At 59.5% G+C, this 26,446-nt stretch overlaps 1 protein-coding gene across 7 annotated transcripts in view; it reads left to right on the forward strand.

The window, feature by feature from the left end:
* The window catches only part of IQSEC1 (IQ motif and Sec7 domain ArfGEF 1), a 331,754-nt gene that overhangs the window by 182,205 nt on the left and 123,103 nt on the right, over positions 1-26,446 (forward strand). For 4 of the 7 annotated variants that reach the window (XM_067755608.1, XM_067755615.1, XM_067755614.1 and 1 more), the window contains exon 3: positions 14,203-14,247. The exons of 2 other annotated variants lie outside the window; for them this stretch is intronic. In XM_067755608.1, coding sequence (XP_067611709.1) covers positions 14,203-14,247 — 45 coding nt within the window. Of the gene's footprint in view, positions 1-14,202; positions 14,248-19,071; positions 19,271-26,446 lie in introns of those variants that run through there. One more of the 7 variants, XM_067755611.1, reaches the window with a different exon arrangement.

The raw sequence follows: 26,446 nt of genomic DNA on the forward strand, positions 1-26,446 counted from the left end.
GGGGACCTGAGGACTCCAGGAGCCCGAGATGCCCCCTGCTCCCTGTTCCCAGAAGTGCATGACCCCGGAGGAGTCCCCGTGAGAGGGTCCCATCGGAGCAGCCCCCGGGCTCCTCGGGCGGCGGTCAGAGTGTGGCTAATTTCATTCCTCAGCAAGCTGGTCCCGGCATCTGTTTGGAATGGTTAATAAGGGAAGCAGTACGTTTTTAATCAGTGCGGCTCTCGCTGGAATCATCAGCCCGGGGCTCTCTCGAAGGCCTCACCAGGCCAAGATAACACAAGTGTCTTCTCACATTTGCTCTGTTATCAATTCCGGCCCTACCTAGTCCAGGGGGCATGGCCGCAGGCGCCCTGGCCTCCCTCAGGGCTTCAGTCCCTGACCATCTCCGGGGTTGCTGAGCGATTTTGGTTCCTCGGACGAGCTCCCCGAAACCGGCTGGGCCGAGCAGAAGTGGGGGCTGAGGTATCGGGGTGATCAGGGCCTTTTCCCGTTACCACCCCCTGCCTCAGTAGCTACTCGGATGGAACCCCTTATCTGCTGCCCAGTGGCTGTGTGACTTGAGGCAGATGACTTAACCTCTCTGAACCTCAGGTTTCCTTTCAGTACGATGGGGCCAATAATTGAAACTTTGCAGGGTGGCCTTAAGGATTCAGTGACCCACATGATGGGTCTGTAACTTATAAATATCCTTGTCACCTTCCTCTCCTGGACTCTCACTGCACAGGGATAGACTTGGGGACAGGCTGGGACTTCAGAAACACAGGCCTGGGAAGGGGAAGGAAGCCCGGCTGGGGCGGAGGGAGTGTATCAACCAGAACTCTCTGGGTTGCAAGGGACAGAAACTCAAGTCGGAAGTGATTTTAATGGTCACTGTTGGCGAATGGCCCAGGGCTCAGGCTTCGGCGTGGCTGGGTCTGGGGGCTCCAGCGCTCTTTTTGCCATGTCCTGCTTGCCTCCCGCCTGGGATGTGTTCCCACGTGGGGGCTCTGGTCCCCTCAGGACCCCTGACCTCCTGATGGTCAGCCCTGGGGTTCGTGGTCATTCCTGAGACCACATCCATGGCCCGAGAAGGCCGTGTGCTGATTCGCCAGCCCTGGAGCTGGGCGGACGGGGTCAGCTCCCCCTGAGCCACTGCCCTGCGCGTTTCGGAGGGGGTTCAAATGTGTGTTTACTGGGGAGGGGGCAGTAAACTGAGGCTGGAGATGGTGCACCGGGTATGCTCGGCGTTAGAGGGCAGCATGCCGAGCTGGCAGCCTCAACTCAGCGCTGGGCGGACGCCCACAGCCAGGCGCCAGGGAGGCAAGCCCTCGGCTGGGTGGCCGGGCCCTGGCCCCAGAGCTGAACCTGGAGTCATTGCCCCGAGTTCCAGGGGCTCTGTGGCTGGGAGGGGAGGGCTTTGTGGCCGCGTGTGTTGTGTAAGCCCGCGGGGCCCCTAACGCGAGGAATCTGGCTGACCCTCCCACCCCGCACCCGGGCTCTCCTATCTCCCTCTTTCTTAGCCAGCTGGGACCTATTAACAAGAATCTTTTTTCTTGTTATTTCGTCTTCCCTCTTTTCCCAGTGGTATATACTAAAAATTTTTTAAAAGCTGCCTGGGGCACTTTGTGTTACCCAAGAAAACTCGTCACCTTCTTCAGAGCGACCTCACACCCTTTTCACCGGCACCTCCGAAGGGGACCCCCTTCCTGGCTGTGCCGAGCCTCCCCCTTGGGGGCAGCGTGCCCTGCTGCCGGCTGCGGGTCTCACGTCCCCATTCCCGGTCCCTGAGGTGACCGCAGACAGCATGTGGGTGCTCAGGCGGGAGCAGCCTCTCAGCCAGCGCAGGGGCGATGATGCCTGGGGTCCTGCAGCTGGAGGAAAGAGCACCCTCACGTTTGTCCACCGCGCTTCCCAGTTTACAGAGTGCCCTGAAGGCAGAGCAGGACTCAGCTCCAGACCTCCCGGGCAGGGGCTGGGTCCTGGGCTCAGCCCCTTGGCGCCCCTCCCTCCTGGCCTCAGGAGCCTCCCAGAGTCCTGGGCAGGCCCCACCCTCCAGCAGCCCTGCCTCTATCCGGTCCTTGTTCCACACACACGCCCTTGGCCTCGCATTAGCCCTTGGACAGGTGTCCTGGCTCAGGAGCCCCAGGTCCAGAAGGGACGTGATACCGGAGAAGGCAGGGCTCTCCCTGGGGTGGCCCGGTGGAATGCCAGGGCACAGAGTCGGGCTTGGGGACAGCAGGGCTGCTCACCCTCGCCTAGGGCCGTGTCTGTCCCTCTGACATCAGGTTGCGGGGTCTCCGTTCCCTGCCCCCTCCGCCTCCCCACCCCCTTGCTCCCTCCTGTGCCCACATGCCTGGCTTCTGTCCACTGCCCGCCTCTGTCCTTTCAATCCCAGCTTTCCCACCAGACTGCCGCCTGCCTGCGTCCACCGGGCCTGCCGCTGGGTGCCCACTCCTGGAGCGGCACCCGGGGACAGTTGCTGCGCCACAGGTCTCCCTATACCGCCTGAGGGTGGAGCCCCTGGCGGGGGCACGGAGGGGGTGGCCCCTGAGCTGGACCCTCTGGCCTGGGGCAGCTGCAGTGTCAGCGAGTGAAGGATGCCCCACGCTGCTGGCTTAAGCCTGAAGTTTATTTTCTCTCTTCCTTTTATCCAGCGCCGCCACGGGATGATGGGAAAACCTGGAGGTGTCTGATGGGGGGGGGGCCCAGGCAGCTGACGGAGCAGAGTGACAGGGGTGCAAGCTGCAGGCCGGCCTGAGGCCGGGGGGCGGCGGGGAGAGGAAGGCATCAAAGGCATACAGACCACTGTGCCCAGGGGTCTGGCTCAGAGGGCTGGGTGGGTGACAGTGCTATCACCAAGGTGGGCCCCCCAGTGCAGGGAGATGCCTGTTGGGGGCCAAGGAGGGGCCGGGGAGCACCAGCTTGGTATGCCTCTAGATTGGTGGGGCAGGTCAGAGGCTAGGATGCCCCCACCCTCATGCCCCAGTGAGGACGCTGCTTCTCCATCCACCCACTCTGCCCTGCACCCCGGGGCTCAGCTCTGCCCAGCTGGCCAAGGGTACGTCCTCCCCTCTGCTGTAGCCGCCAGCCACCCCGTGGGCCGAGGGCACCCAAGGCCTTCCGCCCGGGCTCAGCCATCTGCCAGGAGAACAGTCTGCGTCCTGAGCAGAGGCCAGACGCGTGGGGTACAGCGCATGCTGTGATGGCATCTTGCTGCCCCTGAAACAGACGCCCCCGCCCGTGGCCTCCAGGCTGAGTTCTCCGCCTCCTCGTGAACAGAGTGGGTGGGTTGGGGCTCCCTCTGTACCCAGGGACCACCGCAACCGTGGACCCAGGGGCTGGTAGTCCCCAAGGCTCCGCCTCCAGGCCCCTCTGCAGCCCTCGAGAAAGTGTCCCCCCACGGAGCTGGGGTCGGCCTCCTGCTGCTGCAGGCTGAGGTCCCCCAGCAGCTGTGCGAACCCAGCTCCCGTCCCTTCCCTCCTGCCCCACCCACTCCCCAGTCCCCACGCCCTGCAGTCAAAGAGGCACCCAGGAGCCCTCACTTGCTGAGACTGGGGATGAGCTCCTTCCCAGCTCTGCACCCAGCTTGCTCCTCTGCAGGGCGTCCAGGAGACACCAACCCCTCAGGGGACCTCCAGCGGCGGGGTCATGGAAGTGCAGGGTGTGTGAGAGATGCCACAGCTGTGTGGCCGCAGGAACCACATGGGAGACAATCTGCTGGGACAAACGTTCCGTCTGCACCCGAGTCGGGCCGGTAGGCCTGGAAGGGGTTGGCGCCGTCCCCCGGTGCGCGGCCTGCAGCACTTTTCGGTAAACCCTGAGAGAGATGGTGCCGCAGAGCAGCAACGGGGCCACGTGGACGGCACGGCCACGGTGCCAGCACGCAGGAGGCTGAGCAGGGGGACCGTGAGGCCTGTGAAGACCACTGCTAAAACAAAACAAAACTCCTGAATAGAGAATAGGGCGTTTGCGAGGACAGAAGCTAGGTGGTGCCCGGCGCTCAGCACGGCGGCCTCATTGCTCTCGAGCGCCCCAGCCTCGGTTTCCCCTTGAAGTTTCCCCAGAAGCCCCCAGCTCCAGGGGGTTCTGGAACCATTCCATGTTGTTTTTAACTTTCATTCAACTAAAGGGAATCAACACACCCGGTTTGCATGGAAAGACCCTGGCGGATTTTCCTTGACTGTGGTTGTTGAGTGCAGGGCCTGGGGCACATCCCAGCCGGACTCCTGCTTGCGTGTGACCCCGAGACCAGGCCCGAGGACGGGGGAGGTGCTTCCAGCCGCCCGCAGGAGGGCCTGCACGCGCATACGTGCCTACAGGCGTGTGTGCACGTGTGCTGTGCAAGCATGTGCGTGTGTGATGGTTCAGAGGTCTCCTGTTTTTTTCATTGAAATATAGTTGATTTCCAATGTTGTGAGAGTTTCAGATGTAAGTTAAGAGGTGTCTTGTATGCGTGTTTGTCCGACCGTGTGAGGTCAGCGTGGATCCGAAAGCGTGTTTGTGGCTGGGATGCCGTCCGGCGGGCCCCAGGTCAGACCTGGAAGGGGAGGCGGCTGGGCGGAGCCCACCGTGCCCTTGCCAGCATTCCAGGTCAGGGGCGCTGAGCAGGCAGGGTCCCCCAACCTCGCCCTGCCACAGAGGACGGCTGCCCTTCACCCAGCCCCTGCAGGGGCCGTGGAGGCGGGGCCCCGTCCTTGTGTCTGCGTTAGCAATTTCTGTGGCAAGGCACAAGAAGCTCGTGGTGGGACTCCCTGGGGGACAGGGGGACCTTGGTGGAGGTGGTACCTTTGGGAGGGCGACTTTCCCCTGGATATCTTTTTTGTTGTACTTATGAACTATGAGAGTGCATTAGCTATTTAAAAATTAAATTTGTCAAGTCTGTAGGTTGCTGGTTTTGGGGTGAATTGGCTTGTTTTCTGGATATCTGAGGGATGCCCCCCCAAGGAAGGGATGCTCTCAGGAAACATGTGCCTGAGCACATCCCTCACCCTCAGGGGGTTGGGGGTCAGCTGCCTGGATGACTGTGGACAGTGGGGACTCTGGAGCAGAGGGCAGGGGACCCAGGTCAGGAGCTGGTGTGGCCGCTTGCCAGCTGGGAGTCCTCGGGCAGGTCTCAGTCCCTCTGAGCCTCGGTTTCCTCATCTGTAAAATGGGGATATGAAACTCCAGCTCCCCAGGCAGGCTTGAGGGTAAAATAAGATCATGTTGGCATCTGAAGAGAGTTCCAGCATGGTCGGACCCCCTCCCGGCTGGGCTGGACTGAGGCATCTGTGCTCCCTGCCCATCAGCGAACCAGGTCCAAGAGTGACAGGATGTGGCTCCCAGACACGGCACCCGAGGGCCCTGGCCACAGGCCCGGCCAGGCTCCTGGCCGAGTGGGAAGGCCTCAGCCCTCCTCCCAGCAGCCGGAGAGGCAGGACATGCCCTGGCCGGTGGCCCTGCACCCTCGGCCGCTGCTCTGCCTCAAGAAGAGAATCCTGGTGGGAGCTTCGGGGTCACAGAAGAAGCTGGGATGCTGGGTGCTGGGGTCTCGGGGGTGCTTCTCGGCAGGTGGGAGCAGCCAGGGAGGCTCCCTCGCCAAGCCAGGGCCCCCTGTGCCCCTCCCTGTCGCACTCCGGGACCCTCCCCTTGAACACACTCAGACCCTGCCCTGGCTGACCCCCTGCACGCTGCCCCCGCTGAGCCGAGGTCTGGGCTGAGTCACTGTGTCCGAGGGGAGCCCCGCCCTTGTCCCCCACTGGCTCACACACCTGGTCGGAGAGACCCAGCTGGGGTGCGCCCTCCCCCCATGGGCAGCCATGCATCTTACAGTGTTTCTCCCTGTGATCTGATGATGCCTCAGTTTCCTCATCTGTAAAGTGGGCTCCTTGTTAGGGTGACATGAGTGAGGATGATGCTCTCGGAGAGCTGGGCACAAGGCGGGGGCTGCGTGGGGGGGGGGATGAACAAATCCTTGTCCCAAGTGGCCCGAGACACCCCACCATTAGCCCCTAATTATCCCTTCTCTAGACAAACCTCCTTGTGGTGCAGATGAGGCCCAGAGGGGGATTTGGTACCCCCCGCCCCAGGTCTCACCCCAGGGCCGCTGCCCGCCGCCCTAGCTCTCTCTCCACACCTCTGTCCGGAAGTGGGGGCCCTGGGCAGAGACACCCCCTCCCCCCGCAGCGGAGACTTTTCCAGACTCGGGCTGAGCTCCTGGGCAGGGTAGCCTGGCAGGACGGAGGGGCGTGGAGGCCAGCCCGGGGACAGTCACTCACTGTGCCCGCAGGCAGGGCTGTCTGGGGCCCAGAGCCAGGACAGGAAGGCCGGGTGGGTGGGCAGGGCCCCTGTGGCTTTCTCAGAGGCAGGCCCAGGGCAGGCACTGGGGGCCTGGGCGAGACAGCTAGACGTGGGGGAGGGGAGCCAGCAGGGCAGCTCCTCAGGTCGGTCTGGCTTACGAGGCGCCCCCTGTCCGTCTGTCCGTCCGCTCCTGGGAGCCGCACCGGAGTCTCCAAGGCAAGAGGCGGCCCCATTCCACAGACGAGCCCGAGTCTGAGGCAGACCAGAGCGGGGCACCCGGCAGGCGACAGGAGACAGCAGTCTCGGCCCTCGGGGATAATGGGACGCGACCTCGGGGCAGCCTGGCCACCTCCTGCCTTCTCTGTGTCCCTGCTTCCAGAGCCCCAGAGGAGAAGGGGGACAGCGACACACGGGGCAGCGGCGAGGGGTGAGCCCACCCCGGACAGGCGCTCTGTCTGGGGTTGGCTGGGGGCTCAGGAGCAGGGGTGCTCAGGCTGTGCCCCAGACAGAAACTTCGGGAGCCCTGGGGATGGCCAGGCACCCCCATCACTGCCCTAAGAGCACTGGTCCAGCCTACTGGGTCTGCATCCATGTGTACCCAGAGCCGTGAAAACATCGCTCCCCTTGACCCAGAAATCCCAGGAATGGGTTCTAGAGGCACATCTGGTGCCTGCACAGAGACCTCACTGAAGGACAGCCCAGCAGCCAAGGATGGGGAGAGACACAGGCCTGACCCCGACGCGGGCAGCGGGGAGTGCGCCCAGGGTTCCGGGCCGCTTCCAAAGGGTGACGCAGGGGAATGTTTGACGACCTAAAAACACGGAGAAGTGTTAAGTGAGCGGGGAGTGCGGGCCACAGAACAGAATGTACTTTTGTGCAACCACAACACACACAGGCCCAGTCCCCGTCCCAGGCCCACATTTAGAGAGGCCTCAGACAACAGCACCGGCAAGTCTCCAGGGAGCTGGGAAGGTGGGTTACTTCATTTTCCTTGCTGTGCTCTGTTGTTATTTTCCATAGCTGACGCAGTGGCTATGTATTATTTGGTAAAAGGGAGGCGTGCGGCCTCCCCTGCCCCTCTGGAAATGGGGCTAAATCCACAAATAACTCCAACCCAGGGCCCAGGAGTCTGGAGCCGCCCTGCCCCACGTCCCTCCCAGGCCATGCCCTCACCCACTGCTCCCCGCCAGCCAGCCCACTCAGGCCCCTGTGGGCTTTGAGCAGACTCCCTTGGCCGAGGGCTACGTGGAGAGCCTGCCCTCTGCCCATCCTGACCCTCTCTCTATTTTCTCCCTATTTCTTCTCAGGAACAAACAGAGTCACCCTCTGGCCTGAGCACAATGGCTCAGAGCCACCTTTGGCAGTCTGGAACCCGCCCTAGGGCCCTTCCAGAAAGCACAGTGTGCCAGGAAGAATTCTTACACCAGTGAACATGTTCTTTTTAAAACTGACAGAACTGGGACTTACCTGGTGGTCCAGTGGCTAAGACTCCGTGCTCCCAATGCAGGGACCCCGGGTTTGATCCCTGGTCGGGGAACTAGATCCCACGTGCAGCAACTAAGACCCAGCGCAGCCAAATAAATAAATAATTTTAAAAAATAGAAAGTAAAACTGACAGAACTTTCTAGGCTCGGAGGGCCCTAGAGGTTTAGCTGGTTCCATGTTCGACCCATCCGGGCAGCTTTTAAAAATGAAGGTGCCCCTTTGTTTCACCGAACAAGATAGGCAGGTGGCAGATAAACACATGAAATGATGGTCAGCGTTGTAAGCTGTTAGGGAAACTTGAACTAAAACCACAGTGAGGTTTCACTGCATGTCCATCAGAACGGCTGGAAGTAAAAATATGGGCAACACGAAACACTGGCCAAGATGCAGGGAAACTGGATCCCTCTTGCATTGCTGCTAGGAATGTACAAGGGTACAGCCACTCTAGAAGACAGTTTGGTGGGGGGGTTTCAGAGTAAGTGTACTCTTACCAAACAACCTGGCTGTGGCACTGCTGGGCATTTGTTCCAGAGAAGGGAAGACTTACGTTCACACAAAAACCTGTGGGAGAAGGTTCATAGCAGTTCTATCCCTGACAATCCCCCCGCCTGGAGCCTGCCCAGATGTCCTTCCCAGGGGGGATGGATTAAAAAAACTGTGGTACGGCCATGCTGTGGAATATTACTCAGCGGTAAAAAGGAAGGGACTGTTGATACATGAACAGCTTGAATAAGCCTCCAGGGAATTACGGTGAGTGAAAAAAGCCAGTCTTAAAAACTTACATCCTGTACAATTCAGTTTGTATAACATTCTGAAATGACAAAATGATGGACAGATCGGTGGCTGTTGGGAGTGAAGGATTGGGGGAGAAGTGGGTGTGGCTCTGGAGGGAGGGGTGGCATGCCAGTGCCATGTGATAGACCGTCTTGGAACTCGATCGTGGGGGGTCACAGAAAGCTACACATCTGGTGAAATTGCATAGATACACACACACACATGCACGCACGCATGCATGCAACATCAAAAGAGGACTACTGATCACAAAAAGACAGACTTCTCAAGTTAATGATTTTAGTACTTTTCTGTGTATGGGAAGATGCAAGAGTCTGGGCTCATTGAAATTACCCTTCGATATGCCTCTTAACTCTCTAGGGCCGGTCTCCTCTTTTTCTCCATCCTGAATCCCCTCAGGGCGCACTGTCAGGTCAGCTGCAGTGGCCGATGGCTTGATGGTGGGCAACATTTTTTTGTGCACAATGTTATCACTGGGGGAGGCTGGGGGAGGGTTGCATGGGTCCTCCCTGTACATTTTATTTTGCAACTTACTGTGAATCTGTGGTTATTTCAAAGTGAAGAGTTAAAAAACAAAAACAAAAAAAACACCCAAGGTGCAGGAGCACAGCCCTCAGAGGTTCTGACTCATCCATCTGGGTTTGGACCCAGGCATCAGTACATCTGTATTTCTTAGAAGCGCCCATGTGTCTACCGCACGGCCAGGGATGGAAGCACTGCCGCTCCCTCATTCAGCAGAGGGAAACTGAGGCCAGAGAGGAGAAGGGGTTTTCCCAAGCCCACACAGCTGCTGCGGAGGAAGGGGGTGGCGGGAGAGGAAGACCACCAGCTCTGAGGCCTTGGGTTTTTACTGCTGCTCCAGGCTGGGGCTGAACCAGGCTGGTTGTTTTGTTTTGTTTTGTTTTGTTTTGCGGTACCCGGGCCTCTCACTGTTGTGGCCTCTCCCGTTGCGGAGCACAGGCTCCGAACGCGCAGACTCAGCGGCCATGGCTCACGGGCCCGGCCGCTCCGCTCCGCGGCACGTGGGATCTTCCTGGACCGGGGCACGAACCCGTGTCCCCTGCATCGGCAGGCGGACTCTCAACCGCTGCGCCACCAGGGAAGCCCTGGTTGTTTTTTTTTAATGTAAATTTTTATTGAAATCCGGTGTACAGCTTGTTGAATCGTCACGAGCTGAACACAGTCACGTAACCGGCACCTAGACCCCCAAGCAGAAGCTGACCAGCCCCGCGGGAGCCCCCTCGGGCCCTGCCAGTCATAGCCCTCCTCCGCATCCAGGGGACCCTCTCTTGACTCACAGCGCAGCGCCGTCTTTCACCCTCCTTGAGCTTTGTAGGTGGCCGGCGCCGTTTGGAGCCATGCCAGGGAGTAGGACTGGAGCAGCCCGCGTACTCTGAGCGGGAAGGAAGTGGCCTACCCAGGAAGCCGGTCACGTAGGGCTGGGGACAGGGGCTTCAGGAGGGACTGTCCCCAGGGCAGTCGCCTTGTCCAGGGTGGCCGGAAGGGGCTCTTTCCCCGGAGCCTGCATTGGAGGCGGGAGGAGGGCTGGAGCCCTGCCCAGTTGACCCAGAGTGCCGCGTCCGCGAGCCTGGTCCAGGGGCCTCCAGAGATGCTGGGGGAGGAGCGGCAGCCCAGCAGAGCAGACAGAGCTCTGGACGTGGGGCCACCACACCTCAGTAAGAGACCGTGGGGTTTCCCTGGTGGCGCAGTGGTTGAGAGTCCGCCTGCCGATGCAGGGGACACGGGTTCGTGCCCTGGTCTGGGAAGATCCCACATGCCGCGGAGCGGCTGGGCCCGTGAGCCATGGCCGCTGAGCCTGCGCGTCCGGAGCCTGTGCTCCGCAACGGGAGAGGCCACAACAGTGAGAGGCCTGCGTACAGCAAAAAAATAAATAAATAAAAGAGACCATGGTACTGCGCGGTCGCCACTCAGAGCCCGTTTCCCCTGTAAATGAGGATTTTAGATATGTGGGTAAAAAAAACATCTATTAATATAGAATTGGTGTGTTAATACAACACATTAAGATCATTCGCATACTGTCCATATCACACCTTCATATAATACATAATGTGCTACTGTTTTGAGTTCTATGCTGGTCGTAGCTGGATTTATGGAATACTGACTCTGTGCCTGGCACTCTTCTAAGTGCTTTAAATGTATTAACCTATTTAATCTTCCTAAAACACAATAAAAGAGGACCCTAAACTGAGGCACAGAGAGGTTCATTAACTTGCCCAAGGTCACACAGCTAGTGTGTGGCAAAGCTGGGATCTGAACCCCGGCCCTCTTGGCTCTAGAATTCACGTCGTAACCTCTAGTCTCTAACATCTCACTAAACGTTATTGGATGTAATCATACAATAGCGTGTGATACCGCAGACACACCTGCTCTACACCTTCTGGTATACAAGGCGCTTCTGCTCCGTGGGCAGCACCTCACCTTTCTCACAGTGACTGTGTGAGGTGGAGCTGTTACCGCCGCCCCGCATTCCAAATGGGGAGGCTGAGGCAAAGAGGCACTCTGGCATGTCCCAGGCCATTGGTTCCCAATCCAGGCGCTGGGCCGTGCCCCTCCTGTTGGCAGCTGGGCTGAGCGGGGAAGGAGGGTGACGGGCAGAGTGGGCCTCAGTCTGTGGCCAGCAAGGCCGTGTGGACCCGGTAGGGCGCAGGGCAGAGGTTGGGTCCCCATTCAGAGCCAGTCCCAGCTGGGCTGTCAGGGTCCGCAGCACACTGAGAGGGGGACTGCCGAGGGGTTCAGGCCACCGAGGGGTTCCCCGGGATGGGCGGGACATGGGTGGGGAGGAATGGGGAGCCCAGGGAGGGACCACCGCTTGTCACAGGGTTTAGAGCTGGGCCACAGCAGGCCAGGTCAGCCTTGCACGTCTGGGAGGGTCCCCGTCTGCACGTGTGTGCCTCGTGGACACTACTGCCTGGGGGGGAATTATTGTGCACCCTTCCGTATCTTGGACCCGAGTGTCACAGTGTGGTGGGGTGTCCCCGTGCCTCCCTCACAGGCTGTGCTGACAACCAAATGAGGTGACACTGGTCAACAGTTAATACCAATGCCTAGTCTATAGGAACTGCTCAAAAAATATTCACTGTCATTAAAGGAGTGGGAGAGGGACGAAGTGGGGAGGGAAGGAGGGAGTGAGGAAAAAAGGAAGGAAGGAAGGCGTCTGATTAGGGGGATAAAGTAGGCAAAGAAGTCTGCACAAAGGAATTGACCTTTGAGCAGGGTTTTGGAGGGTGAATAGGAGTTTGCTACAGGATGAAAAGGCAGGGAATGGAGTGGTGTTCCATGTACAGGGAGCCCCTGGGCCGCATGGTCAGCCTTTGTAAAGGGGGGTCATGATTCCATGTGCCTCGGGAGGTTCACGCAGGGGTTAGGAGAGGAAGCATTTGGAGAAAGAACCCAGCACTCACTAGGTGGACTGGCTGCAGCAGGACGAGATGGTGCCGTGTTATCACGATGTAGTCAGAGCAGGACTGGAGCTGGGGAGGGCAGCCCTGGGCCTGGGCAGAGTGCGCTCCAGGAACCCCAGCACCATTGGCTGTGTCCCTGTCACATCACATTGGTGTTACCTCGCATGGCATGTCCATGTCTGAGCAGCCAGCTGGGGGATTGTCCAGACTTGGGGCTTCCAGGAGGCCAGGTTTCCTCACCTCTCCCAGCACAGGTCCCAGCACGGTTCCTGGCCTGGGAGGGAGGGGAGGCCTGTCTTGCCAGCCCCGCCCTCTCCATCCTCGAAAGCCACTGTCCACCCCAGAGTGGGCACAGGACAGTGACAGTCCAGCAAGGTGACTCAAGGGCATCCTGACACCATCCCTCACGTCCTCTGTTCTTTCTGATCCCCGGCCAGGCCTGCTGACACACAGGCAGAGGCGCTGAGCCGATGGTGTGCGGCCCCAAGTGGGCTCTGGCTCCAGGGGAGGGGGGAGCCGTCTGTGGCCTCTTCAGCTGATGCTGGAGAAATGGGGTGTGCCTGAGGCAGGTTCTGGGGCATCCCATCTGCTGCACGTGGGGTCCGGCACCCAACGATGCTTCAGCCGGACAGGAAGTAGCAGAACCAGGTCGGTGCGGGGATGTGGAAGGAGGGTCAGGGAGCGAGGGCGAAGCTCAGATGACCCGTGGTGGGCTCCCAGCGGTGGCCCAGAAGGGCGAGGCCCACGGAGCCAAGCTCAGGCCCACGCGGAGCAGCTGCCCTGGACTTCTGGGTGTTGGGTGGGGAGAGGCATGTGGGGCACCCGCAGAGGGAGGGCTGTGGCCCACGTGGGAAGCAGCGTGGCATCCGAGGAGAGGTGTATAGCCCAATGACACCGCCTCCAGGGGCGTGTCCTGTGTCACAGCAGCCGCTGCGCAGGAGGGCAGGGACAGGGTGTGCCGGGGAGCTGGGCCCCCGCCTCGCGGAAGGCGCCCCAGGCCCGAAGGCCTCGGTCACCGGGCATGGCGCCAAGCAGAGCCAGCAGAGGCTCGTGTTCTCGACATCGTTTCAGATCAGTTATTTGCCCACAGGAGCTTTGTACTCTCGCTTCCATTTTACGAATGAGGACGTTGAGCAGAGAGGCACTTGTACCAAACGCGCGTGGCTGGTCGGGGGTGGGGTGGGATCTGACCCCAGGTGGACTGGCTCGCAGCCCAGACCCACAGCGGGACCCCGAGCCTCTCTGCCAGGGCTCCCGGCATGGGGGTGTTGGCCCCTGCCCGTGGTCCGGGCCTCTTTGGGGAGGACATGCTGGTCTCAGGCAAACACACCGAGTCTCCGTGCCACCCAGTCTGTACAGCGGGGGACCCACAGCACTTACCTGCTCGGAGCCTGTTTCCTCACGGGCGTCTGTGGGGCCTCAGCAGCCCCCCCCCCCCCGACTGCCCTCTCCACCTCTGACCAGGTTTGTAGCAGGTGACAGATCAAAGGAGGCACCGTCATGGCCGGTCCCCTCAGTGGGACAATGACCAGGACACACGGGGCCCTTGCCTTCAGGAGGGGACTCTGACGGGCAGACAGGAGTGAATGAGCAAACAGATAGATGACTCGGCCTGTTTCACGTGGGGCTCTGAAAGAGAACGAGTCGGGGGCGAGGGTACTGAAGGGCGGGGGAGGGCTGCTATAGACAGGGAAGGCCTCCTGGAGTTGGAAAGCTGTCAGATGTGATGGGGACAGAGCATTCCATTGCAGGGGCAACGGCAAGTGCAAAGGCCCTGGGGCAGGAATGATGAGAGGAGCGTGAGGGGGCAGAGGCCAGCTCATGCTGGGAAGGGGTTGTCTGTGGTCGGGGGCTGTGGACAGACCTGCCAGCTGGCAGGCCCAGGCCACACCCCAGGGTGCAGCTCTGCCTCAAAGAGCCTCCGCTGGGAGACTCCCTGTGGGACCTTGGGCCTCGGCGTCACCATTGAACAGGGAGCAGTTGGACTTGTCGTTGCCAAGGGCCCCCTGGGACTGAGCCCCTGCACTGGCGTGTGGGGTGGGCACAGGGCGGTGTCTTGGCTGACCTGTCAGAGGACAAAGAAGCACATGGTTTCTTGCATGCGGGCTTTCCCCAGGGCTGCTCACCTACCCCAGGACCTGACCTGGGACCACCCAGCATGGCCTGCGCTGGCATGGCCCGGGGGGGGGGGAGGGGCTTGTTGTCTGGGGTCGCCGGTAATCCTGCCTCACTTTTGCCACCTCAGGAGCTCCCTGGAGACCGGAAGCAGCCTCTCCACTGACCGATACAGGTACTGTTGTACCATCCGCCCTGGACCTGCTCAGGACCGCTGGCCCACTCTCCCCATCAGCACCTGGGGTCGGCCCCAAGAGGCCATGGGGGAAATTAGCCCCCCGTTTGGCCCTAAAATTCCCCCAGGGACCGGAGATAGTGCTGGCACATCCCCTGAGAACAAGTCCAGCTAGAAGTGGTCCCTCCTGGACCATGGCTCAGCCCATAGTTGCTCCGAGATTCAAGGCTGGTGGTCCCCCGAGGGCCGGCCTACAGCCGTGGCGCCCATGACGACCAAGGCTGCAGCCCAAGGGAGAAGCCGACAGTGTCTGTTAGTTTCCACACTGTACTTGGTGGAAGTGGGGATGGTGGTCTGAGGGTCTTGTATGTTGATGTTTCTGTAAGACGTCTTCAGAAGGAAGGGCTGTACACTGGGGTGTAGGGGAGGCCCCTGGATGGGGCAGCAGGTGGGCATGGAAGACCAGGAATGGGCAGCTGGTCCTGAGTGGGGTTGGCATGGACGGGGGGCTGGGAGGGGACGTCTGCGCTACATGTGGGGGTGACTAGAAGTGGACTGGGGGTGCCCGCTCCCAGGAGAGGGCAGACTTTGTGAGGCCCTGAGAAGTGGATGTGGACCCAGGGCCTGGAAAGCGAGGGGGCGGGCGGATGGCAGACCCAAGTCCCACTGGGGAGCTCGGCCTCGGTGAGAGGGAGCTTCTGCACAAAGGCAGCATGCCCCCGAACTGGAGCCGTCAAGCAGGGGCTGGGCCCCAGCTGTCGGGTGGCAGGCGTTATATGGGGATGAGATGGTCTAGCGACCAGCTAGATGCCTGAGGCGGCTGGGGGTGGGCACGCGGGCGCGGCTTCCCTGAGCAGCTCGGGGCTGGGTACCCTCAGGGGCACTGCTGGAGGACGGAGAATCGGGTGGTCCACACACGTTCACACTCTCATGTGACCCCGTACACAGACGCTGTGCAGCCACAGCACACATAGCAGTAAGGGTTGTCGCTTCTGTTGGCAGAAAGCTGGCAGCGTCCCACCCCTGCACGACCGCGCACAGCTGTCGGCCCATTTGACAGGCGTCACATTTTCAGGACTCTCAGCTGGTGAGCAGAGCTGGGATTTGAACCCAGATCCTGGTGTGAACACTGCCTGATGCTGTAGCACACTGCTCGCCCATGTGTGTACACTTCCTGCACAACCACACACACACACACACACGCAGACTCCCGAACATCTGCACACTCTGTTACTTCGGCACTCGGACCCTTATACCGTCCCTCTGCACGTGGGTCCACACACACCCACGGCCTCACTCCAGTTCGGTCACATAAGTGATGGCGGTCATGGTCAGGGGTTGGCCACAGTAACCACCGCTGCTTGAGGCTGGCCACACTTGACCTCACAGGCAATGACACCCTGCACCTTCAGAGAGCAAAGACATCAGGGCCCCTTGGTTCTGCCTTCCCCCCTGCTTCTCAGCCATTATTTCCTGAGCATCTGCGGGTGTGGGAGGAATAAGGAAACCACAGGGACCTGTCCTGCTGCCTTTGCAGAGCTACTGTATCAGGCAGCAAACGGACAGAGAAATCGGGTTTTAATATGATATGTCAGGTGGTGACAAGCGTGTCGACTGAAGAAAAGCACACAGCCCAGAAGTTGCGAGCTGTGTTTTATCTGGACCTCACTGAGGACTGTGGCCTGGGAGACAGCCTCTGCGACAGCCCTGAGGGACCTGCTGCCAAGAGGGGAGGGAGAAGCCAGGAGGTAGAGGGCTTTTTGCTGGGAAAGATGTGCTCTACCGTCAGAGATGCCTGCTAATCACAAAAACCCAGACATCTCAAGTTAGTGATTTCAGTGCTTTTCTACGTATGGGACAATGCAAGAGTCCCATAGGAATAATAAGAAATTATTCCTTAGATGTGCATCTCCACTGTCTAGGGCGGGTGTCCTGTTTTTCTCCATGTTGAATCCCCTCAGGGTGCACCTTCAGGGGCTGCTGCAGTGGCTGACAGCTTGATGGCAGCAGCATTCTCTGTTTACTGAAGTACCAGCGACACTTCTTGTCCACAAGTGCTATGAAGAGAAATAAAGCAGCGTAAAGGGGATAGCGATGGGAGGGTAGTCAGGGAGGGCCTTCTGGAGGCGGCGCTGTTTAACCAGACAGCAGCAGGAAAGGCGGGCGAGGGGTGAGCCGTGCAGCTATCTGGAGTAGGGAGCGTCAGACAGTGGGACAGCCAGTGCAAAGGTTCAGAGGTGGAGCGTGCCCGGCACGTTTGAGAAGCAGCAGGTGCTACGTGAGAGCTGTCCTCATCCCCTTGGGACATAGACAGAGCCCAGCTTAGTGTTCCCATTTCACAGATGAGGAAAACTGAGATCCAGAGACCAGAGGACTGTTGGTGCCAGACCCAGCCGCCCCCTCCCTCCCGGCACGGCCGCCTGACCTCTGCCCTTTATGCGCAGCGAGGCCGCTGGCTTTGCTGCTTTGTGGGAGCCTCTGAGAAAGCCGGCCCTCGGGCTCTGGTGGCCAGTCCCACGGAGGTTCTGGAGGCCTGCTTACAGCCTGGGAAATTCAGAAACAAAGGTCCCAGCCAGTAATTGCCTCCTTTCAAAGGAACAGCCGGCTTCCTCTGCCACAGGCGTGAGAGGGAAGCTGATGTCCTGTTGGGGGAGGGCGGACAGCCCTTCGGGGAGGCTGGCACACAGGCCCCTCACCCTCGGCAGACCGCCATGTTGCCCTCCTTCCTCGCCTGCCTCGTCACCAGCCCAGTTACCCAGCAGCTCCCCTCTCCCCAGGCTGGGTTGGTGGACTGTGCCCCACGCTGCATCCAGCTCGGCCGTCCTGATGATGCTGTCCGTGCCCATCCCCTCACTGGGCTTCACGCTCCCCGCTCGACTGAGGCATCGCGAACGCCCTTCCCTTCTTGCCATCCACGGCGGCCCTTGCTACGGAGAGCCACCCTGCAGAGCCGCTAGACCGCGTCACTCCCGGTGGAGGGGGGCGTCCTGTACACTGTGGGGTGTTTGGCGGCCTCTAAGTCCACTAGAGGCCCGTAGCGCCGCCCTCCCCATTGTGACAACCCGTGGTGTCCCCAGGCATGGCCACTGTTTCTCGGGGCACGGGGTGGCGGCAGAATCGCCCCGGGGGGAGAGCCACTGCTCTAGAAGCAGCGCATCCGAGATGGCGGACGGAGGAGACTCCCTCCTGAGGCCGGTGACTTCGTTTTTGGCTTTGCCGGGGGGCGGGGGGTGCTGCGATCAGGCCCAGTTCCGCACCCAGCCTTGGATGCCCGGCCGCCGGCGCAGGACACGCAGGCCCAGCGCTCTGGTGGCAGCCGCTCCTGTCTGAGGCCGATGGGCCTGGACGTCGTCCCTCACACACGGTGATGGGGTCTTCTCTGAGCTGTTTCCTCATCTGTGCTTGGGGGAGGGGGAGCGAGCCCTCCTCACAACGATGCGATGGGACCACTGCTTTGTCAACAGTGTTGAGCAGACCAGGGACCCCAAGTAGCAGGCGGGGTGAGTGTGGTGTGCTCAGGAGGACCCTTCACTCCTGCAACAAAATGATGGGGTGCCTGCAGTGGGCCAGGTGCTGCCCTGAGCCAGGCAGGGCCGGGATGCTTGCGCTGCAGTTGGGGGCTGGAGCAGATAAGTAAATCAACGGATCATCTCAGAGGAGGGCATGTCTGGCAGAGAAAGTCAGGGTAGGGCGTGCAGGGGGCTCGGACGTGATGCTGGCGGTAGCATCCAGTGGGTGCAGAGGGGCCGGGGAGGGCACCTCTGGCCAAGGGCACTGCCCGGAAGGCCTGGAAGAGAGGGTGGCTTCAGGGACCTGACGGGAGCCAGGGGGCTGGGCGTCGGGAACCTCAGAGAGCGCAGACGGTCGGCAGGAGTCGGGGCACGGAGGGCCGGTGGACAGTCGGGAGCTTGGCCTTTATTCTGAGAGCAGCAGGGGCACCGGGTAGAGCAGAGAGGGACGTTTGAGATCCCTGTGGCTAGTGTGTAGGGAAAGGGCCGCAGGGCGCCCAGAGTAGAAGCCAGACCTGCCAGGAGGGGCCCAGTGGTTCTGCTTGGCCGCCGTGACGCTGGGTCCTGGGCCGCAGAGCCACCCGTTCTGCCCATGGCCCCCGTCCCTGCCTGACAATGCCCCGCTGGCCACGGCCCCTCAGCCCAGGCCCCCCCCCCCCCCCCCCCCCCCGCGTCGGGAGTCCCCTCCCGGCAGCCAATGAGCGGCTGTCATCGAGGTTCCATTTTAGATTTTATCAATGTGTCCCTGTCACCCAGGCAACCACGGTGGCCCTGTCAGTCTTTCTCCCCTGCCTTTCAGAGAGAGCGGCTCCCACTGCACCATGTGGCGACGTGGTGAGTTTCCGCTCTCGGGGCCGAGCAGGGATTCCGCCAAACATAACTGACCTGGCGAGGAGGCCGGCATCTGTCACCTCGCCCCCTCCCTGCCTGCACCCCACACCCCTGGTCTTCCCAGGCTTGGCCACTTCGGGCCAGGCAAGCGGCTGGGCCACTGCCCGGCCAGGTGCCGGCGCAGCCACTGGGGACCTGGGGACCAGTTGGAAGAGGGAGCTTTCGGAGCCGCCGTCAGGAGCCCCGGCATCCAGGCCCCCAGGATGACGGGCCGGGGGCCCCCACCACTCAGCACAGCCAGGGCTGCCCCCGTTTGCCCCGGGAACCCCCGGGGAAGCCCCGAGAAGCTCCAGCCCCCCGCGGCGGCGGCAGCCTGAGGCTGCCTGGGCAAGCCTGACGGAGGAGTCGCTGGGCTTTTGTGTGCGCTGCTCTTTGTATCGGAGGCTGTGCTGGAGGGGCGGCTGGCAGCACCGGGCCATGTGAGTGGGGCCACTGTGGCAGCGGGGACCGGGGTGGCCGGAGCGGCCCGTCCCCCAGCTCCCTTAGCCCCTCTCCAAGTCTCGGTGGAGGTGCCACGGGGGTCCGGCAGGAGACCGAAAGGCGAAAATGCTCAAGTTCAAGGCCCTTTGCCTGGATTACTGGCAGTTCCTGTGCCTGCAGCCGCTGCACGGAGTCTATAAAAGGTACGTGCCCCGGGAGGGCCTCTGCCGTGGGGCAGCCGAGCCGGCGGGCCCGTCCCCTGCCTGGCGACCACAGGGCCTCCTCGTCCTGGGGCAGGGCCCCTGCTGGCGTTTGCTCTGGGCCACTGGGCAACTTGGCTGGATTGTCCCCTCCTCTCCCTGCAGCCCTGAAGCTGGTAGCATTTCTGCGGAGAAGGGGTCACCCCCGAGTGCTCTGTGACCATGCGCTGAGTTTCATTGTTCCTTGCTGCTGAGAATCGCCCCGGAGCGGACTTGCTGGGAGCACTGTCACCCCACAGGAGGGCACCCTCCACCCTGGCCTGGCCCTGCCAGGGTCCATGCCCCCTGACCTCACTGGCGGCTCATGTGACTAAGGGGTTTGACGGCCTCCATCCCAAGCAGAGATCTGAGACACACTTGGGGTAATGAGGGTATCTGCCTTACTTGGGCAGAATGAGGGTATCCCTGGTGTGGAGGTCAGGAGACCAGAGTTCAAGTCCCTCCGCTTGCTTTGTGACTTTGGGCAGGTCACTTTCCCTCTCTGAGCCCCAATTTCCCCATCTTTAGGGATTTGGCCCTGTTGACGGGTAGTGGCACTTGGGGACTACTCCCTGAGACTATGCGGGCATGACCCCGAATGTTAGTAAAACTGACAGTGTCTTCTGCACGTGCATTCTGTCCACACACACACCTTGTCTGAGGAACACCGGTGCCCAGGCCAGCAGGAAGGGCGCCTTCAACGGCCTGTAATTAAAGGCCTTGGAGGAGGGAGTTAGAATACCGGCTATCCCGAGGGAGTTAGTTTTTCCTGATTTCACACTCTGTGAAGTCCGTGGCTATTAGTATGCGAGCCGTTCTGGGAAAGTGTGGGAACTTTTCTTTTCTCTTCCAAGGCTTTCTCCGAAGGGGGCAGGTCCTGAGGGTCTCACAGCAGCCTCAGAAAGGAAGTCCCCGCTCTTGGGTGGGTGCCAGGGAGAGAGGCCCACCCCGCTTCTGATCATCACCGGCTGTACCCGGGGCGTCTTCCCCTCGTGCAGGTGGACCAGCCTTTCCCACCATCCTGGGAACTTGTTCCCGTGGGCCCGGGGCACCTGGAATGTTCTGGCTGTTAGCTATTAAGTGTCTGCCGAGGGTGCACTTTACACCCTGGTCAATCCTCAGCCCTACTGCAAGAGGGGCGTCGAAGCCCCACTTTGAGCAGATGAGACCCAAGGGCAGGCAGACACGTAAGTGTGGCCACAGGATTTGGACCCAGGTCTCTCTCGTTCCAAGGTGGACTCTGTCTCGAGTGCCCCGCAGCTCAGGAGAGGAGTGTGCCAGCGTCCTGAGGCGAGAGGGAGGAAGGAAGCATGTCCCCACCCCACAGGGGCTCAGGTGGACACGGTAGGAGGAGTGGATCTGGATGTGGGGCTTCATGGAGGAGTTGACAGCTAAGCGGGCAACGAAGTGTCTGCAGGAGTTGGCTGGGCCGAGGTGGGGAGATGGGTGTTCTAGGCAGAGGGAAAGGCATGTGAAAAACCCCAGAGGCTTTCAAAGGGCCTGTGTCTTTGGGTGGTGGTGAGAAGCCATGGAGCTGAGAGGGGCGCTGGGGACCTGAGTCTAGGACCAGGGGCTGGGCCTCCTGCTGTGTACAGTGGGGAGCCCAGAGGGGCTCTCAGCGTGGGAGTAGCAAGCTGAGAGTCCCTCTGGGAGTCACGTGGTGCTTGTGAGAGACCTGGCTCAGCCTCCAGGCCAACCAGTGAGGGCCTCCTCGGCTCCTCCCACCATGGGAGGTTCTTATTCAGAGCAGGTGCTCTTTTCTCAAGGCCCAGCTGTGACCGGAAGAGAAATGGGACATAGTCCTCAAGGAGCTCCCAGCCTACAAGGGGAAAGAGACCCACTAACAAGCCATGAAAGTTGAGGATGGGGGATAAATAGAGGTGGCACAAAGATACCAGCAGTATGAGGGAGGCTGGCTGGCCTGGGAGAAATCTAGGAGGGCTTCCTGGAGGAGGTGTCATTTGAGCTGGGCCTGAACGTAGGAGCAGGATTTTTTCAGATAAGGAAGGGACAGTAGGCAGGGAGCACAGCATGAGCAAACGTGTGGAGGTAGGACCGAGCCTGGTGTGGTTCAGAAATGGTCACAGATGAGGCTAAAGTGTAGGGTGCCTGTCAGGCAGTGGGGTTAGAAAGGGAGGCCGGGTGGGCAGTGTGATGCAGAGTCTCACGGAGTACCTGCTATGTGGGAGGCATCGTTCTAAGCCCACCAACCCCGTGAAGGGGAGGATGTAATTGTCCCATTTTCCAGGTGAACAAATAGAGACGCATGGGCGAAAAGTGGCTGGCCCAGAGTCACATGGTCTGTCAGGGGGACCGAGGGATTTCACAGGCTGCACAGGGCCAGCCAAGGAGATTCGACTGGCAGATGAGATGCTCAGGGCTGGGGACAGTCCTCTTTACATTGACTAGTGTTCACAAATAATGGTGATGCATCAGTCAGGTGGACAAGAGACTCCAGCTTTATGGCCAGACCGCATCCTGGCGGGACTCCGACTGCTCGCCGATGGTGGGGGAGGGAGCTAGCCCACCTGCCATGGCCCCTCCGGGGGATTGACAGTGTCAGTGCCAGGGAAGCACTTAAGGCACCTCACGTAGGGGGCTTAGGGAGCCGTGGTCACCTCTGTCCAAAGAGATCCAACCCCAGGAACTTGGCACATGGAACCACTTGGCTTTTTTCCTGATGCCATATTCCATTGTTTAAAACAGCGACCCAAAACTTTCGAGTATGAAAAGGGTGTTTTGCAGACAATGCATAATTAACCACTTCTAAACACAGGGTGTGCCAGGCTCCCTTGAAGCTGTTAATTATTCTTCATTAGTGATCTTAAATTCATGTAAAATAATCCTGGAGCCCTGCCAGAGGCTGAGGCTCCAGGAGGAGCAGAGATGCTTATTTCAACTAGAAAGCGCAAAGGAAGTTCTTGGCGCCGCTGCCTTGTGCCTGGGGCGATGGCCATTCCGCAGAGCCCCTAGCTTTGGCCCAGAGCCCATCCTGGGAGGCACAGAGCCCGCTCCCCAGGCCCTAGAGCCTGGTGGACCTCAGGGCACTCTGCTTAGTGAAACAGTTCAGGTGGGAAGAAAAAGTAGAGAGCGGTATACCCGTCACCTGGCTTCAGAAATAAACTGTTATGACGCGGTGGACGGCCCCTGTGGGCCTCCCTCAAATCCCGTCTCACCCCGATCCCCCCAGAGCTAAGCCTAAGCAGTAGTGCCCCCACCCTGCCCATCTGCTGTGTTTATCTCACATGCACATTTTTATAATTTGGCTAACACAAAGCTCATTCTACAAGTTTTAGAACTTTACGTGCATGGTGTCATAACCTACAACTTGCTTTTCCAAACTTTTGAATTGTGGTAAAATACACATGACGTAAAAGTGACCATCTTGTCCATTTGTAAGTGTACCGGTTGGTGGCATTACGTTCACACTCTTGGGAAACCATCACCGCCATCATCTCCAGGGCCTTTTCATCTTCCCAAACCGAAATTCGGTCCCCATTAAACACTCACTCCCCACCCCGCGCCCCCAGCCCGTGGCACCCACCCTCCTGCTTTCTGTCTATGAATTGGACTGCTCTCGGGACCTCATATAAGTGGAGTCATTCGGGATTTGTCCCTTTGCGACTGACTTTTTCACTCGCCATAATATCCTTCCGGTTCATCCATGTTGTAACGGGTGTCAGAATTTGCTTCCTTTTCCAAACCGTATAATATTCCATTCTGTGTGTAGACCACATTTAGTTTATCTCTTCATCCACTGATGGACATGTGTGGCTTCCGCTTTTCGGCTCCTGTGAGTAACGCGGCTGTGAACATGGGTGTTCAGATAGCTCTTCAAGAGGCAACTTGCTCTTCTCACTCCACATTTTATGGGTGAGAGTCATCCGTGTGGCTGTGTATAGTTCTCATGTTTATTTTTGTTGGTGTAAAGTATTCCACTGTTCTGCTGTTGATAATTTCGGTGGTTTCCCATTTTTTTGATGCTCCAGGCAGGGCTGCAGTAAGGGAGGTTCCTTCACTCGCTCCTTGCACACACGTGTGGTGTGTGTAGGGTTTGTATCAGGGCGGTATACGAGTGCCTTCAACTTTACTGGGCTTTGCGAAATTGCTTTCCAAAGTGGTGAACAGTGCACCTCCTCAGCAGCAATGAGTGAGGGTCCCGTGTCTCTACATTCTTACCTACACTTGGTAGTAAAAGCCGGATGATCTTTTTAATGTATAAAGGAGAGAAAGAGAGAGAGGACAGGAGAGGAGAAGACTGTAAATGGTGTGGGTGTGCACCCCAGCTCTGCACAGCATCAGGCATCCTGGAGTGGAAGCTGAGACAGCACGTGCCGTTCCCTCGGTCTGTGTAGTTCCAGGTCCTCCGCGGTAACGAATTTTCAAGGGTGACTGTAACTCCGTGTTTTCTCACCCCACACCCTGACTTTGGCGCCTCCCCTCCAAGCACATGGTGGGTACCCCCATCTGCTTTTAGATGTAGGACTAGTTCGGGTTAGACCAGCTGTTAACTTGCTTCCTGATGGGCAGGTTTCACCAGCCCCTTCTGCTGGAAATAACAGAGGCCAGGTGTATCGAAAACACTGTAAAGACACTCGTTTTGAAGAGGGTTCCCCAACCTCAGTCACAGTCAGTGAACGCGGTGGCCTGGCAGCTCTGAGCACACAGCCCGGGAAGCTGGGCACAGAGACTCAGGGCTGGTCGGAGGCTGCAGGGTGCCCGCACACACGCTGGAGCCCAGGCGTCTGCTCCCAGCCGGCAGGCTCAGCCCCTGAGGCTTTGTGACTTGAGGGGCTAGCGAGGGCGCTGACATCAGCTGGCTGGGGATCCGATGTGGCCGGTCACATCATCGTTAGATCATCGTTAGGACTGCTGTTACTTTCCGTGGGTGTTCGTTTAGGTGCCGAACGCTGCGCGCGCGGTGTCTCCGTGAGTCCTCTCAACAGCCTCCTGAAATAGATACTGTTCTTTTCCCCATGTTTCAGACGAGGAAACGGCGGCCCAGAGAGGGCAAGTGACCTTCTTAAGGTCACAGAGGGGGGATGTGGTCAGTGCACTCCACGTGACCAGCTCCACGAAGCGGCCCAGCCGCACTTGTTATCCTCACTTTCTAGCCCCTTCTGGCTCTGGGCAGCTTCTCCGCCTGCCGTGGCTCCGTCACAAATTGCCGCACGCTTCCGGTAGTTTCAGACGATGACAGTGTTTGTTTTTCCCACAGGTCTGCAGTTTGGGTGGGGCCTGTCCTACTCGGCATCAGATGGGGCTTCTTGAAGACTGGGGGCTGGGTCCTCAGAGGCCTCGCCCTCCCAGCCACTCACCTCACAGCTGCTGCAGGCTGTGAGCTGAACACTTAGACAGGACCTCCCCGTGCAGCCTGGGCTTCCTCACAGCATGGTGGCTGGGTTCCCAGACCAAGTGTCCCGAGAAAAAGAGAGAAAGCAGGTTGGCGTGTGGGGTGTGGACAGACAGTGCCAAGTAGAAGGCATGGCAGCTTTTATGACCAGGCCTCAGAAGTCCCAGAGCATCACTTCCCTTGCATTCTGTTCGTTAGAGCATCACAGTTGGGACCGTCTCAGGGCACAGTGACACCCCAGTCAATTCTGCTCTCTGACCTTCAGGTCCTGAGCTGAAATGGACTTAGGAAGAGGACCCAATGGGTGTAAGGGTGCCTGGGAAACAGTTGGCTCTGGGTAAATGGGGGGTTTTCTTTTCATTAATGAAGTAAGTTCAAAGAAATCGTGAATGTTATTCAGGAGAGAGAGCAAGCATTTCGGCTGGGAAAGCCAGAAGGGGTTCTTGTAGAGCAGAGACGGGTCTTGAGGGCTAAAGGGGGTTTTCCCACCAACAGAGAGAAGCAGTACCCTTGGCAGAAAAGGCATGGAGAGGAAGTGAGGGTGGTGGAGCTAGAGCGTTGTATCGGACAGAGTCTTTTGGGGTGAGCAACAGAGATCCCGTGAGGCCAACCAGAGACACAGGGGCTCCAGCGGCACTGCACCCCGTGCGGGAGGGCCGGTCCCCAGGCGCCATGGGCGGGCAGGCAGGAAGGGCTGTGCGTGCTGGGCGGTGCAGGATGCCCGTTGTTCCCCGAAAGTGTTTCCTCCTGGCTCAGGCGCTCCAGCTGGACCAGAGTGCGGCGCGGGTGAGAAATACGCCGAAGGCTCACTTTGACCCAGTGGCTGGGGGCCTTGAGAAGCTTGTCTTCAGCTGAATAATCGGTGAATGTTTAAGAATCCAGCAGCCGGAGCTGAACCTGGCCCAGGAGAGAGGAACGAGTGTCCTCGGGTGGAACACCAGTGTGTCCTTGCCAGGTGCATCTAGAGGGCGTGTAAAGCGGACGCTGCAGGCATGGGTGGGCTCCAGGGCTCCGGACTTCCGAATGACCGCTTCTCCCCTGCTGGAGGCCTTCTGTGTCTTAGCGAGGTCCCGCTGGTGCCAGAGGGTGGCAGGAGATGGGTGTTACGGTCAGGGAGAGTTTATTCAGGGGAATGCTGTTGCCTGGACGAGACCCCACTGGGCTCCCCCGACAGACACTTCCTGCCTTCGGTATAACTGCCGGACTTAGCACGTGAGATTAATCCATACTGAGTGACCGTCTGCACCTCAGCCACGTCTTGGCAGCCGTCGGATGGATGGGTCAGCCTGCCTGAGGGGCTCCACGTGTGCAGGCACCTCAGAGGAGGGAAGAGCCGGGCCTGCGCGCTTCTGGGCTGAGACCCTTCTCCTGTCAGGGCCTGTTACGGGGGCAGATTCATATGTTGAAGCCATAGCCTCCAGTGCCCGAAAATGTGACTGTGTTTGGAGATGGGGCCTTTAAAGAGGCAACAAAGGTGAAATGAGGTCACTAGGGTGGCTCTCATCCAATAGGACTGGTGTCCTTATAAGAAGAGGCGATTAGGACACAGACACACCCCGAGGGCCGACTGTGTCTAACAGTTAATGTCGTGTGTCAGCCTGACTGTCCCTGGGGCGCCCAGAGGTTCGGCTTAGCGTTATTCTGGGTGTGTCTGTGAGGGTGTTTCTGGATGAGATTAACGTTTAAATCACTAGACTGAGCAAAACAGATTGCCCTCTCCAATGTGGGTGGGCCTCGTCCAATCAGTTGAAGGCCTGACTAGAACAAAAACGTTGAATAAGAGGGAA

The sequence above is a fragment of the Pseudorca crassidens genome, chromosome 10 (assembly GCF_039906515.1).
Source record: "Pseudorca crassidens isolate mPseCra1 chromosome 10, mPseCra1.hap1, whole genome shotgun sequence".
NCBI classification, from domain to species: domain Eukaryota; kingdom Metazoa; phylum Chordata; class Mammalia; order Artiodactyla; family Delphinidae; genus Pseudorca; species Pseudorca crassidens.